At 33.6% G+C, this 13,740-nt stretch overlaps 1 protein-coding gene across 1 annotated transcript; it reads right to left on the reverse strand.

The window, feature by feature from the left end:
* Nucleotides 1-879: 879 nt before the first annotated feature.
* Nucleotides 880-3,336, reverse strand: LOC108485530 (probable pectinesterase/pectinesterase inhibitor 12). Its single transcript, XM_017789382.2, has 2 exons — nucleotides 2,182-3,336; nucleotides 880-1,656 (listed from the first exon to the last, which is right to left on the reverse strand). Exons 1-2 carry the CDS (start codon nucleotides 3,104-3,106, stop codon nucleotides 968-970), a joined length of 1,614 nt encoding a protein of 537 aa, XP_017644871.1. The 5' UTR covers nucleotides 3,107-3,336; the 3' UTR covers nucleotides 880-967.
* Nucleotides 3,337-13,740: the final 10,404 nt, after the last annotated feature.

The following is a 13,740-nucleotide window of genomic DNA, read 5'->3' on the forward strand; positions in this document are numbered from 1 at the left end:
ATCCCACCGACACCCATACTTCTGTTGATAATTTAAAAGACTGAAAAGAGTGTTACCCTCTTCTCAAATTTTAAATTAATCCTAAATTTTCAAATTAAAATAATATTTTTATCAACTTTTTTCATTAATCTATCTAATTTGGTTCTTAGGTTTAGACTTATTATGCGTAATTATATGTCCCATCACGGATGAGAATTTTAGTCTAAATAATCCTAGTTTGTTAGCTCTAGTATGGATTGTATTAATTATTAGTCTATTCATACTGTAATAGTTTGATTCTATTTGGTGATTATTTAAATTTGTATTTGTAATTATACTGTACTTGTTACACTTAAAAAATATCTACTTTAAATGTGTTATTAAATATTTTTAAACATGTTAACTTGAAACTAATGGTTAGACCAACAAAAGAATCTAATTGAAATGATATTTTAATTTGAGTTGTTAGTGTCAATTGCATAGGCCAAATGCAACTCTATTTGCAAACTGGTTTGCATCTGATTGCACAATTTAATTTGGTATAACTGATTGTCATCTTTTGAACAAAACTGTTGGGACTTCTTAAGACAAGACTTGCTTTAGTTTTATATACAAGATTGAGAAAGCACTTATTTTAGTGTAAAAGTGTTGTAAGCTGTTATTATTATTCAATTTGTAATTAAGCTTGTCAAGGTAGAAAGCGTAAATGGGGGTGGGATAGGTTTAAATTGTATATAGAAATGATAAGATAATATGAGTTTTTAAAAGATTATGAAATTGATGTATAATATAACCAAATCGCCATTAACAGTTATGCTTCAAAGTTTGCACTTTGTTTTTGTTAACAGTTAGGAAGTAAAATAGAAATTGAAGTTTGGAAAGAGTGGAGATCCATGTGGGTTCTGACCTGTAAAGTAAAAGTTCCCTTATCTACATTATCTTTCACGACTGCAGTGTTAGAAATACCAAATAGGGAAGTTATATTTTGTCAAATCCCATCATCATATGGGAAAGCAGTAGAATCCAGCCAAGCTTCACCGGTAATTAACTCCGAAACACTGAAGTTATAAGCAACATCATATTCCATTACGTGATATCCAGGCCAAGTGACTCGGCTATCCGTCCCTGAACCTGGCCCATAATTATCGTACTCTCCATAATAAAGTGTGTCTAAGCCTTCATCGTTGGACCACTTAGTCCATCCACTAGGATTTATAAAATCATCAATATATGATTCAATATAAACTGTTGTGGAATACATCCTCCATGGCCTCCCTAGGTAGCTTTTGAAGCGGCTTGAATTCCCATACAGTTCAACCGTGGCAAGAATCGAACAGTTTTGGATCGAAATCCCGGTGGTCTCGTCTGGGGAGTCTCGAGATTGTGCTGTAATTACTGTGAACTGACCGGGCATTGGCATTCGAGTGATTATGTTACATGCTTGGAAAACAACAGCTGCGTTCCCGAAGATGTAATCTATGGTGCCTGATATGTCGCATTCACGGTAAAATTGTCGAAAAGAGTGGACGTATAATGTGTCCTGGAAACCACTGATGGAACACCTATATAATGCGGTGAAATCTGCGTTTACTCTTAATGCAACTGCTTGGTGCTTCTCAGGGCCTGCACTGTTGTCGATTGTTATATCCCGAGCCAAAAAGCCTTCGCCAGATACCGCTGCAATGATAACACAATAAGTTTAATCTTAATGTTGAACATAATTTCAGGCAGATATACCTCTCAATTCTATTTCAATTTTAATTCATTTAGACTTGATTATATAAAATTATCCATCCAAATCAAACCCAAAATTTAAGGGGAGAGCAATTGATTAAACCAAAAAATTAACTTAACCAACTAATCTCATATTTTAACTAATCAATCGACTTAGATTTTAATTGATCAAATTGAACCAAATTAACATTAGTCGAGTTAGGTTGAAGTTTTGGTTAAAAGTTTATTTATTTGTTTATTACATTTTATAAATGTATTTAAAATAAAAATTATATATAAGAAATTGGTCTAGTTACCAAAATTTATAACCTACAACTGATGGAGTGCTTATAAAACAAGCTTAACCATTATAGCTGATTTTACTGAACAGAACTGACTTGATCAAAAACTATGTATTAAGTGGGTTTCCTTGTAAAAATGTCTTGAACTAGAAATAGAAAATTTTAAGAACCAAGTTATTGAGATTACCAACAGTTGCAGATCTGAAAGTGGTCCAGCCATCACGTACGCTTCGGTTTCCAGTAATGAAGGTGACATCATTTCCATCTCCGAGAAGAACAATGTTGGTTTTATAGCTTGGGATTTCAACATTTTCTTCATAAACCCCTTCCCTAACATAGATTATGATTCTGTCATAACTATTGTTGGGAGCAAAGTTTATAGCATCATTTATGGTACTGAAATTCCCTGTTCCATCGGCAGCTACAGTGAGCACGTCACTCGGATCGTATTCATCGTCGCTGCTCTGCAAAATCCGGCGAGCTCTCCGTCCCAACCAGCTCGGAAACCCCAACAGGCGACGATTTCTATGGCCTTTTTTGCCACCACCCGATTTGGGAATCATTGAAAGGGAGTTACTCACGTGCTTGTAAGTACTCGTCAATGATTTCACCAAAACAGGTTTCAAAGTCCCAGAAGCCGAATCCAATCCTTCTAGACATGTGTTCTTGTTTGTGAGAGCTGCACTTAGATAAGATCTTGCATCACCTAGCTTCTTCGAATCACCTGATTGAATTCTTGATACTGATTTTTTCAAGGAAGATAGTGTGATTTCATGTAGTTCCTTGCAATCTTGCATTGTCCCTCTCTGTGTTTCAACAATTTTTGCATTTCCGCCATTGGAGAACAGGTTTGTGAGCTTTCCAGCTTCAGATAATGCAGAGTTGAGTGATTGAATGAGGTAATTTATTATGCTGGGACTGATATTGATTGAAACGGAAAGTTTCAGTGAATCGAAACAAGCATCTTGATATGGAGTTGATTGGCAAAAATTTCGTATGGAAGAGAGATTAGAGCTTAGGGGAGTAGTTGAAATAGAGTTCAGAGCTAAAGCAAAAGATAAAAAGAGGGTGAAATGGAGGATGATAGAGAGTTTGGAAATGGTGGAAGCCATTGAAAGGTGATGCCGGAGAAGGTGAAAAGATATTTGTTTATTTTATAGGCGCCGCGAGAGATCAGACAGGTCTAATGGCTTTCCCCATAATTATTAAGTGAAATTGTTGAGACTTGAGACCGAGAGACAATTATATTAAATTCTAATGTTTGTTAGGTGAAGCGCAAGTAGAGTAAACAGAGGCTTCTTCATCTTACTAGATTTGAGTTTTGTATAGGAGAGCTTGAATATTGGTGAGTTAAGAGTTGATTTGAGCTTTGAATTTGATTAAACTCAATTGTATTGACAACAATTTAATTTGATAAGAATATTTAAAATATATTTTAAAAATAAAAAACATTATAAGACTTACGAAGATATTAAGGTATATTCGACTCAATGGATAAACAAAAATAAATTTAAACATTTTGGAATAGACAAGGATGAACGTTTCATTAAATTCTGTATAACTATCAAATGCCAAGAAGTAGAATTAATATTAAAAAATGTGACTGGGAACGTGAGTTTCATTTTTAGTTTAGTCTAAACATTTTCGTGGGACTCTGTATCTGTAATAAGATTACAAACTTAAATACGGTGGTATAAATAATGTTGTGGAAATTTCTAAATTTATGTACCAAAGAATACGCGGAACTCAGATTGATTGCTACTTGTCTTGCATCCCCAACTCTTTTTTTCCAAATAATAAATAAATCATATTTTTACTGTAAATTAATATAACTTCTAGTTACACACTTCATAATATTTAATAATTAAAATTAACAAGTGAAGGACATTATCATGATGATCGTTCACACGGTAAGGAATATAGAGAACCGCTAGAATTGGATGGTTTATACTGTAGATGGTACAAAAAGTCTAAGAAAAATGATTATTTTAAGGAAGTTGGGGTTGAGTTTGAGTAGAGTGTAAACAATGAGAGCCCTTGCTTGGTGTTAAAAGAGGTATTTATAGAGGGAAGTTGGGGTTGAGTTTGAGTAGAGTGTAAACAATGAGAGCCCTTGCTTGGTGCTAAAAGAGGTATTTATCCATAGGTGCTGATGTCAGTCAATGATATTGTTGGAGTCAACTTGAAGGGGCTAGACAAGGTGTCCATCAAGTTCGGGACGTGATAGATTGACAACTGCTGTCAAGAATTTTTCCCCATTTATCTTTTGAGGATTGTGCAGGCATGCTCATTGTAATGGGGTGTTTAGGCAAGATGTTCTTTTAAGAAAGCCATATTGTTGGGCTTTGTTGTGTTTCTATAGTCATTGGGTAGTTGTTAAACTAAGCCTTATTGAGTTTTTGAATAAAATTAAAGTTGAGCAATTTCATAAAAATCAAGTTGAAGTTGTTTTAATGAAGTTAAATATTTTCAACCTCCTTATCGATGATTTCGAGTTGATCCTTCCGAATTAACAATTGGTATCAGAGTTAGCTTCTAAAGACGGTTTAACAACCAAGAGAAGATCCTCGGAGAAGCTTAAAACGATTATCAACTTATTCTACAACAAAGAGATCTACTTCCGGGTCAATATTCCTTGGTGAGTCTCAATCCATCAATAGACCTCATTATTTCAATGGTGCAAATTATTCTTATTGGAAGAATAGAATGACCTTGTTTATACAAGCCAATGATTATGCTATGTGGGACATCATCACGAATGGTCCAAGCATACCTCAAAAGAAAGGAGAGATCTTTCTTCCAAAGAGCAAGAATGAATGGAATGAGGAAGATAGGAAGAATATGCAACAAAATACCAAGGCAATGCATACTCTATTTTGTGCACTTGGTCCAGATGAGTATAGTAGAGTTTCGTCTTGTTCAAACACTAAAGAGATATGAAACAAGCTGGAAGTCACCCATGAAGGCACTAGCCAAGTGAAGAAGTCTAAACTTGGAATCATTACTCTCGACCATGAATCTTTCAAGATGAAGCCCAAAGAAGATATCAAGGAGATGTCCGATCGGTTTACAATTATCATAAATGGATTGAAGTCTTATAGGAAGACTTATCCAAATGAAAAGGTGGTAAGAAATGTGCTTCATAGCTTACCTACATCATGGGAAGCCAAGGCGACCGTAATTGAGAAAGCAAAGAATTTAGAAACTTTGTCATTGGATGAGCCCATTGATTCTTTGCTTACACATGAGATGAGGCTTAACAATAGGAGTGAATAAGAAAGAGTTGTGAAGAAGAATGTTGGTAAAGCTCTAAAATCCACCACTAATAATGATAGTGAATCAAGAGAAGAGTTGGATGAAGATAAAGAGATGGAGATGTTTGCTAAAAGATTTAAGAGATTCATGAGGTCCAACAAAGGAAGAGAAATTCAAAAAAAAGGAAGGACTCAAGCTTGAATCTACCAAGGAAAAAGATCCCATTATTTGCTATGAATGCAAGAAATCGAGACACATAAAGTATGATTGTCCTCAACTTAAAAGGAAGGGATCTAGCAACCAAAAGGCCTATGTTGCTGCTTGGAGTGGTGAAGATTCATCCGATGATGAAGTAGCCAACTTTTGCCTTATGGCCATCAATGATTCTAAGGTAACTTCTAACTCATCTACTTTAAATGATTATTCTTTTGATGAGTTGCAAGATCCTATGATGAATTGGGTTTGGAATTTGAAGTAATGATGTCAAAACACAAGAAAAATGTTTCAAAATTGAGAAATGAAAATGACTTAGTTTCCAAAACCAATCATGAACTTGAAGAGAAAGTAAATAAAATGCAAGAAATTATTAATGACCTTGAAAAGAAATATTTAGACTTGCATAATTTACTTTCAAAAGTTCATGAGGATCATAAAAAACAACTTGAGTTGCTTAAAAGTGAAAAAGTTCCCTCTAACAAAGTTTTTGAAAAAGGAGAAAATTCAAAACAAAATATTGTTAAAAATATCTTTACTTTCTATAAACATAGAAGTCCCTCAAGATTTTACAAGGGAAAACTTATTAAGAGTGTATGGGTCCTTAAAGGACTTAGTGCTACTCAAGACAATGAAGCTATTTCAAAATGGATACTTAAAGGGACTAGGATTCTGGAGACTAATGATTATGGACCCAAAAGAAATTGGGTACCAAAAACTTAATTCTATGTTTTTAGGTAAGATGTATTGCTTCAAGGGGAACAAATGCAAATTCTATGTGATTGCACCTTAATGTTATTTGGTATGGTACTTCATTTGTTCTTTATTTTTAATATATCTATCTTTGGACTAACCAAATTCTTTTCCTCTTAAGTTTTACTTGATTTTTTTTAATATAACAAAAAGGGGGAGAAGAGAAAGGTAAGATGAATGTCAATTTTAGTGAATATGTTTTCAAAGCAAAATGAATGTCAAATTTGAGCTTATTTAAAATTTTTATGCTCCAAATATTTATGCGTTAAATTGAAAATGATTTTTATATAGGGGGAGCTTAAATTGAAAATGACTTTTATTAAGGGGGAGCAACCTATTCAAAAATAAATTTACAAAATGTTTTGTTTTATCAAAAAACGGGAGATTGTTAAACTAAGCCTTATTGGATAATATGTTTTGATATAAGAAATTAAAGTGTTTTTGAATAAAATTAAAGTTGAGAAATTTCATAAAAATCAAGTTGAAATGGTTTCAATTAAGTCAAACATTTTCAAATATATTTTAACCATTTTCAAACAAGTTGGAATTGCTTGAGGACAAAAAGAATCGATAATTTTTGTCTAAGTATAGATATTTTACAAGATATTGATACCCCTCTGATAATAGATACCAAATTGACATTTTGCCACTTTTAAACCCTGGTAGTGTAACAGCCTGTTTTTAGTCGAATCGAAATAGTGGTTTCGGGACCACAAATTCGAAATAAAATATTTATTTAATTATTAAATTAAGGTCTACAACATGAATATATGATTGTGTGAAAGTTTCGTTTAGAAATTTTATCTTTTGAATGATTAATTTGATAAAAAAGGACTTAATCTCGTAAAGTGTAAAAGTGGAGTTCCATTAGCTAAAGGTATCTAATAGCTATGGAATTTTAATTTAGAGGTCCTTATGTTGTAATTTTCCATCTAAAACATGAGTGGACTTATATGGACACAATATTAGGTGTTGTAATGGTTTATTAATAAGGTTATTTAGGTAATTTGGAAATTGAAGGTTAATTATAATAAAACAAAATTTTGTATCATCTTCTACTATCTTTCATCCACCGAATATTAACCTAAGGAAGCCAAAAATTTATATTTTCATTCAGCCATGCTTGGATAGCTAATTAAGATCAAGAAAAGCAAAATTATGATCTAGATCGGGAAAAACGAAAGTTATCGACTAAACAACTTATTTCATCGTTTCCACATTCGAGGTAAGTTCGTATGTGATAAATTTCAATAAAAGTGTATTTCATTTGGTTTGATATTGCATAAATTGTGAATATGAGACTGTAGATATGAACGATAGTGATTCGACGATGATTCGACATTTGAAATCCCGGTTGAACCTTAGGAATAGTTTAGGATGTTAGTGATATGTCATTAGGGGATACATTGAGTTGGTTTCAGGCCATGATATAACACTTAGGGTACGAATTATACCAATTTGGCTTCAGGCCATGCATATCGACTGATTTGGCTTCAGGCCATGATATCAGTACTTCGGAGATAAGTTACCTTGATTTGGCTTCGGGCCATGGTATAGGTACTTATCGTGTGAAAGCATTGAGTATCCGACTTCTATTTCGTATAGTTCAACTGGTATACGAAAGAGGTGGATGAATATGAGATTGATGTTAAATGATACATGTACGTACATGAATTATAAGTTTAAAATCGAAGAAATTTGTGAAGGTAGTGTATAATCTCACAATTGAGATTTGGAAAGGTTTGTTATCTAATGTAAGCTACTTATTGTTGTACTCAAATTATTGAGTTATATTACATTAAGTTTATTTCATACGAGCTTACTAAGCTTTATAGCTTACAATGTTTATTTTTCTATGTTTTATAGTAAATTCAAAGCTAGCTCAGATTTGGGGATTGTCGGAGTTCGCTTCACACTATCAACCTATCACTTGGTACCTATAAACTCTGGAATTTCTAAATATATGACATGTATAAGGACTTTGAGTCATTTTGGTTTATGTAGCATGATTTTGGCCATTTGTGTTAGCTTGTAAATAAAATGTGTTTGGTTTTGTATTAGCCATGTAAGTTGGCTTATTTTGGCAATTATGTGATGTATATATACGTATTAATGCCTTCTAGTGATGTGGTTCATGTTTGTTTGAGAATGGCTTGTTGAATGCAACATTTAATGTAGTTAATGGTTAATGAATTGAGAATGGTTGTGCTTGTGGTTTTAGGCTAATAAATACTTAGTTAAAGTGGTATACATTAATGCTTTGGAAAAGTGAATTAGCATGATTTGAGTAGGCAAATTATAGTATTATAAGTATGTTAGTTGTTGATATTGAAACGGTACATTTTAGTCTTGGTTATGGTTGCTTTAGATGCCTATATATGCTATGAATTTGTACCATTTGGGTTGTGTAGTACATGCAAGTTTGGGGTGGTAAAATGGCTTGGTAAATAGCCTATTTTTGTCCACATAAGCAGAGACATGGGCGTGTGTCTCAGCCGTGTGTGACACACGGTTATGTTACACGGCCGTGTGTCCCCTGGTGTTGAATTTGAAATGAAGTCAGTATGCTCCACACGACCTCACACACGGGCGTGTGACTTGGTTGTGTGACATAAGTCAGTATACCCAACAGGTTTGGCACGGCCTCACGCACGGGCGTGTATGGTAATTTTTAGGGCATACAGACTAGCCACACGGCCGTATGTGTTGGTCGTGTGACCTAAGTCAGAGAGTTACACGGGGTCGGATGCGGGCTGGGACACGGCCATGTGCTTTCATTTCGAATATCCACACGGCCTGTGACACCGGTGTGTGTCCCCTGTTTGAGAAAAATTTTCAAAGTTTCGTGGAAGTTTCTTAAGTTATTGGTTTAGTCCTGAACCACTCCCAACGTATGTTTAGGGGCTAGTAGGCTCGTATTAGGGACAAATTGATTGAGATTGAATGATGATTGTATGAATTGATTAAATGTATGTGAAAAGTATTTATAAATGTGTTGTAAGTCCGATAATATTTCTTAACCCTATTCCGACATTAAGTACAAGTGAGGGGTGTTACAGGTAGGTATCGATCCAATATCGACACTTTTCTTAAGGTATCGATGTATTTCCTAAGGTATCGATATTCATGCTCCAACGGCCACTGAAATCAACATTAAATACAAAAAATATCGATACCTTTTTAGTAGGTATCGATACTTGTTGCTGTAGGTGAAGTTAATGACTTGGTATTTCATTCCCAATGATTACAGTCACTTCTACAACAACCACAACAGTTGGAAATTAATTAGAAGGTACAAATACTGTCTTTTAAAGGTTTAGCAACAACAAGAAACATGTGCAAAGCTTAAAGATCAATCAAAACAACATAGAGCTTAATTCTTTCATACTTTTTTTCTTGTAAACACTTGTGAGCTTTCATTGTATTCATTTAGCTCAAGTGTTCTTCTATGTATTTGTGCTTAATTGGGAAACATCCTAATCTTATAAGGATTGTTTCTTTGTTTGCTTATTTGTTTCTCTTTGAGAGAGGGTTAATTCTTAAGGTTTGAGTAGAAACCTTAAAGGAGTTTTATCTTAAGATTTTGGAGCATAAATCTTAAGAGATATTGTAAGGTTAAACCTTGTTTTCAAAGGTTTCCAAATTAGTGAATTTGGGAAAATCCTTAGTTGTTGTAAGCTAAGGTGGTGGAGTAGGAGATTAGGGTTGAACCACTATAAGTCCTTGTGTTCTTTGTTCCATATTTTTCATTGCTTCCACCACAATTTCTCAAAGGCCAATTCAACCTCCCTATCAGCAATTTTGAGTTGATCCTTCTGAGCTAATAGTAGTTTAGCAAGGGGTGCAAGAGTGTTATAGGGTATAACAATTGCCCCTTAGATGAAAGGTTGGTTATAAAGTGACTTATTTTGGGCCAATTTGCTAGTGAAGCTCACTAGGAATCCTTAGCAATGATTGTGAAAGGTTTTATAGTGTCATTATTGTCACTCTAATGACTGTGCCATCATATTAATTGCCTTTATACATGTCATTGACCTTCAATTGGAGGTTTTTTGGAATGTGTTATTTCTTCATTGTTGTCATTTTGTTTGAAGTGTCACTTCATTTTCCCACCTAGACACCTATAAATAGGCATATTTAGGACTTTAGGATCAATGTTCTTTTGTGCTAGTTCGTCTTCTTTTGCTTTCAACTCATTTTTATTGTTCTTTGTTGAAAAGTAAATTTTTTTCTTATCTCTCGCTTTTGTTGTTTTTCATTTCAAAATGATTGCCAATCCTATAAGGTCCTTAATGGATAATGCTTTAGTGGAAGGTGATGAATTGTTATGTACCACAATCATAGAGGAGATGATTGGCATGTTGCTGTTGTAGTATTTAAAATTATATCAGTATAGATATGGCCTTCTTGTTCCATCAATGTTTTATCAAATGAGTAAAGTTACGACCAACAAGAGAGGCTTTTATCTCCTTTTGCAACTGTTTGAAGCAAGGTTCCATCTGCCTCTCAATCCTTAATTTGTAAAAATATTTTAATTATACTACGTTGCCATTAGAAAATTATCAAGGACTTTTGGCTACTATTAATGTTGTATTTTTTAGATTACAAGAAATGTTTAAAGGAACCTTCTTCAAATAGCTTTGGGAATTTGTTTGCCTTCACTTTTGAGGATTTTTTTTTTTGCATAGATCAATTTTAGGCACATGATAACAACAATGATGAAACCAAAGTGTATCAATTTAACAAAAAAAATGTTGTATTTTATTCCCACAAATACATCCTAATAAAAAATAAGGTGGGAGATTTCTCTTTTCCTCTAAGATGGTCTATTCTTATGTGTGCGAGGCTTTCTACTCTTCCCTTCACATAGGATCAATACGATCGCTTAAGAACTATTGATGCTAAGTTTAGGGATGTATGGTCTTTTAAGTAAATTTTAGAGGTTTTGTTTCAATGAGCGTAACCATAATGGCACAACTCTAGAGGAGAAGGTGGAGTTCCTTATTATGCCAAATATTGTTGTTCCACCCTTATCTCATATGGTGTGGCCCTGGCATGGTAAGGGCCTTTTTGCTAAGCTAACGCTTGGTGAGGAGGAAGAATCTATTGATTTCATTCACTAGTATGTGCATGAACACTTGAGTGTCGATCCTCCCTTCGTCAAATATCCTGTGAGAAATCTTGTAAATAGTCCTGTGGCAAATTCTATAAAGGCTTCTGAAGTAGGTTTATGCTATCTTTTTTTGTAGAATCTTATGCTTTTTATTGTGTTTATCACATCATTTGCTTTCGACAGAAAGCATGACTTCTATTCACTAAGCCCTTGTTTTAATCTTGGCTGAGCTTCTTCTTAGAGTTGTTTATATTGGTAACGCTCAAGGTAATGCCCTTCCTATACTTCCTAGTAGTAGAAGAAGATATTTGATTGCCCTTTGATCAAAAGGTTACTTCTTCAAAGTTGTCTTTGAGGCTTGATCATCTATCGGTGGAGAATGATTAGCTAAAATGATCCAACTGACAATTCTCTTTGGACTTAGAGAAGGGCAATACAATGGTGGCGATTGAAATCGCAAGGGATGCTAATCCTTATACTAATTAAGTTATACAAGGTGTAGAACAATACAATGGCAGCGGTTTGCACTAGAGGTGGTATAGATAGTCACTAGGATCGAGGTGGTTCACACTATAGATTGTGCAAAGAGCGACAGGGAATAGTGATTTAAAAAGTTGGGGTTGAGTTTGAGTAGAGTGTAGACAATGTGAATTGTATATCTCTCTCCCCTTGCCCTAGTGTCGAGGAGGGGTATTTATAAGAGTCTAGCATGGCCGGGGTCCCAACCATTTAGTACCTTACTCTTTAAGTACGAGGTGGTAGAGTGGTGAATACTAATCAAGGGTACTGTTGGAATCGAATTGAAGGGACTAAAAGAGGTTTTTTTCAAGTTGAAGATGTGATAAATTGACAGGTGCTATTAAAAATTCTTCTCCATAGTTAAAAAATGGTTTTGAAAAACAATCTACAAAACAATATTGACGTGGTCTTTTGAAGATTGTGCGGGTTTGTCTGTTGTGACAGAATGTTTAGACGAAACACTCTCCTATCTAAACCTTATGGTTAGGCTTCCCGTGTTCCTATATTCATTGGATATTTTATTGAAAGGTGCATGAGTGAATGTATAATTATGTATGAATTCAAAGGCATGTTTATTCTTAAAAAAGCAATTCAATATTCAATAAAATTGAAATAATTTAATGATTGAGTTTAAATTGAGATTTTTTTTCCTTACTTTAAACGTATGTTATAGGAATCAAACTTTAATTTTTCAAGAAAGCTAGGGTATTTCATATCTGCCAAATTGGATTGAAGACGCAAAGGAAATTGTTAGTTAATTTCTTCCCTTATTTGTAATTTGATTGGTTAATGAATGAGAAAAGTTTATTGGGGGTATGAATAAATACAAACAAATAATTTGGGCACTCTAATCGATGGCAAGAATTCGGAGTTGTTGGCAAACAAATGGGTTAATTCCATCATGTACCCCCAAATTATGATTCAGGTTCTAAATTGGTTCTCAAATTTTAAAATGTTCTAATTGAGTCTTAAAAATTTTCAATATCTTATCAATCAAATCCTTCTACCACCCTACAAGTGAGTTTGGAAGTTATATGTTAGTTTGGATTTGACACGAGGCATATTAAAATAGATGGATCAAATTTTAAATATGTATACCTATTGCATGGATTACTTAAATATGACATCTTAAAAATTAAAAAGGCTATTTTTTTTTAACACTTCATTTACAAGTTGTCTATACAAAGGTACATAAGTGTTTAAAATTTAATCTACGTATTGTAATAGACTATATGTCATATTCGATTAGCATTTAATGGCTAAGTTGAGAGAAGAAAGTTGTTGTTACAGTATTGATACTTTGAGGATTCAATTAAAATGTTTAAAGCAAGGTTCTCAAAATTGTACCGGTGATCAAATAGATCAAGCCATGGATTCGTCGATCTAATCGGTCTGACCAATTTAGCCCATTTGATTAAATAAATTATTAAAAATTCATAAAAATAAAAAAATATTAAAATATGGTTCAATCAATTTTTTTCTTGGTTCAATTGGCTTGTATCAGTTTTTAAGTCAACCGGTTCAATACCTTTCTCCAAAGTGGTACCTTAATCAGTTCTCAATCCAACCTGTTTGATCGGTCGATCCGGTCCGATTCAACAATCTTATTTTTTAGTTTTAAGTCATACTTTAAAGATGTTTGATACAATTAGAGGTGTTTATGGGTTAAGTTGAGTTCAAGTTGACCGATATATGGTAACAATATCATACATGGTTGTCTACCTAAGATATGGATCTCAAACTTTACTTAAGTTTGCGCATATTTGCAAATTGCTAACCCAAACAAGTTTAGGTCACCCATATTATTATTTTTAAAATATAATTATTTTTATTTAATATTTAAAAATATTATATATATCATATGAGAAAGAATCTACTTACACCGATGTACGA

The sequence above is a fragment of the Gossypium arboreum genome, chromosome 6 (assembly GCF_025698485.1).
Source record: "Gossypium arboreum isolate Shixiya-1 chromosome 6, ASM2569848v2, whole genome shotgun sequence".
Classification (NCBI taxonomy): Eukaryota; Viridiplantae; Streptophyta; class Magnoliopsida; order Malvales; family Malvaceae; genus Gossypium; species Gossypium arboreum.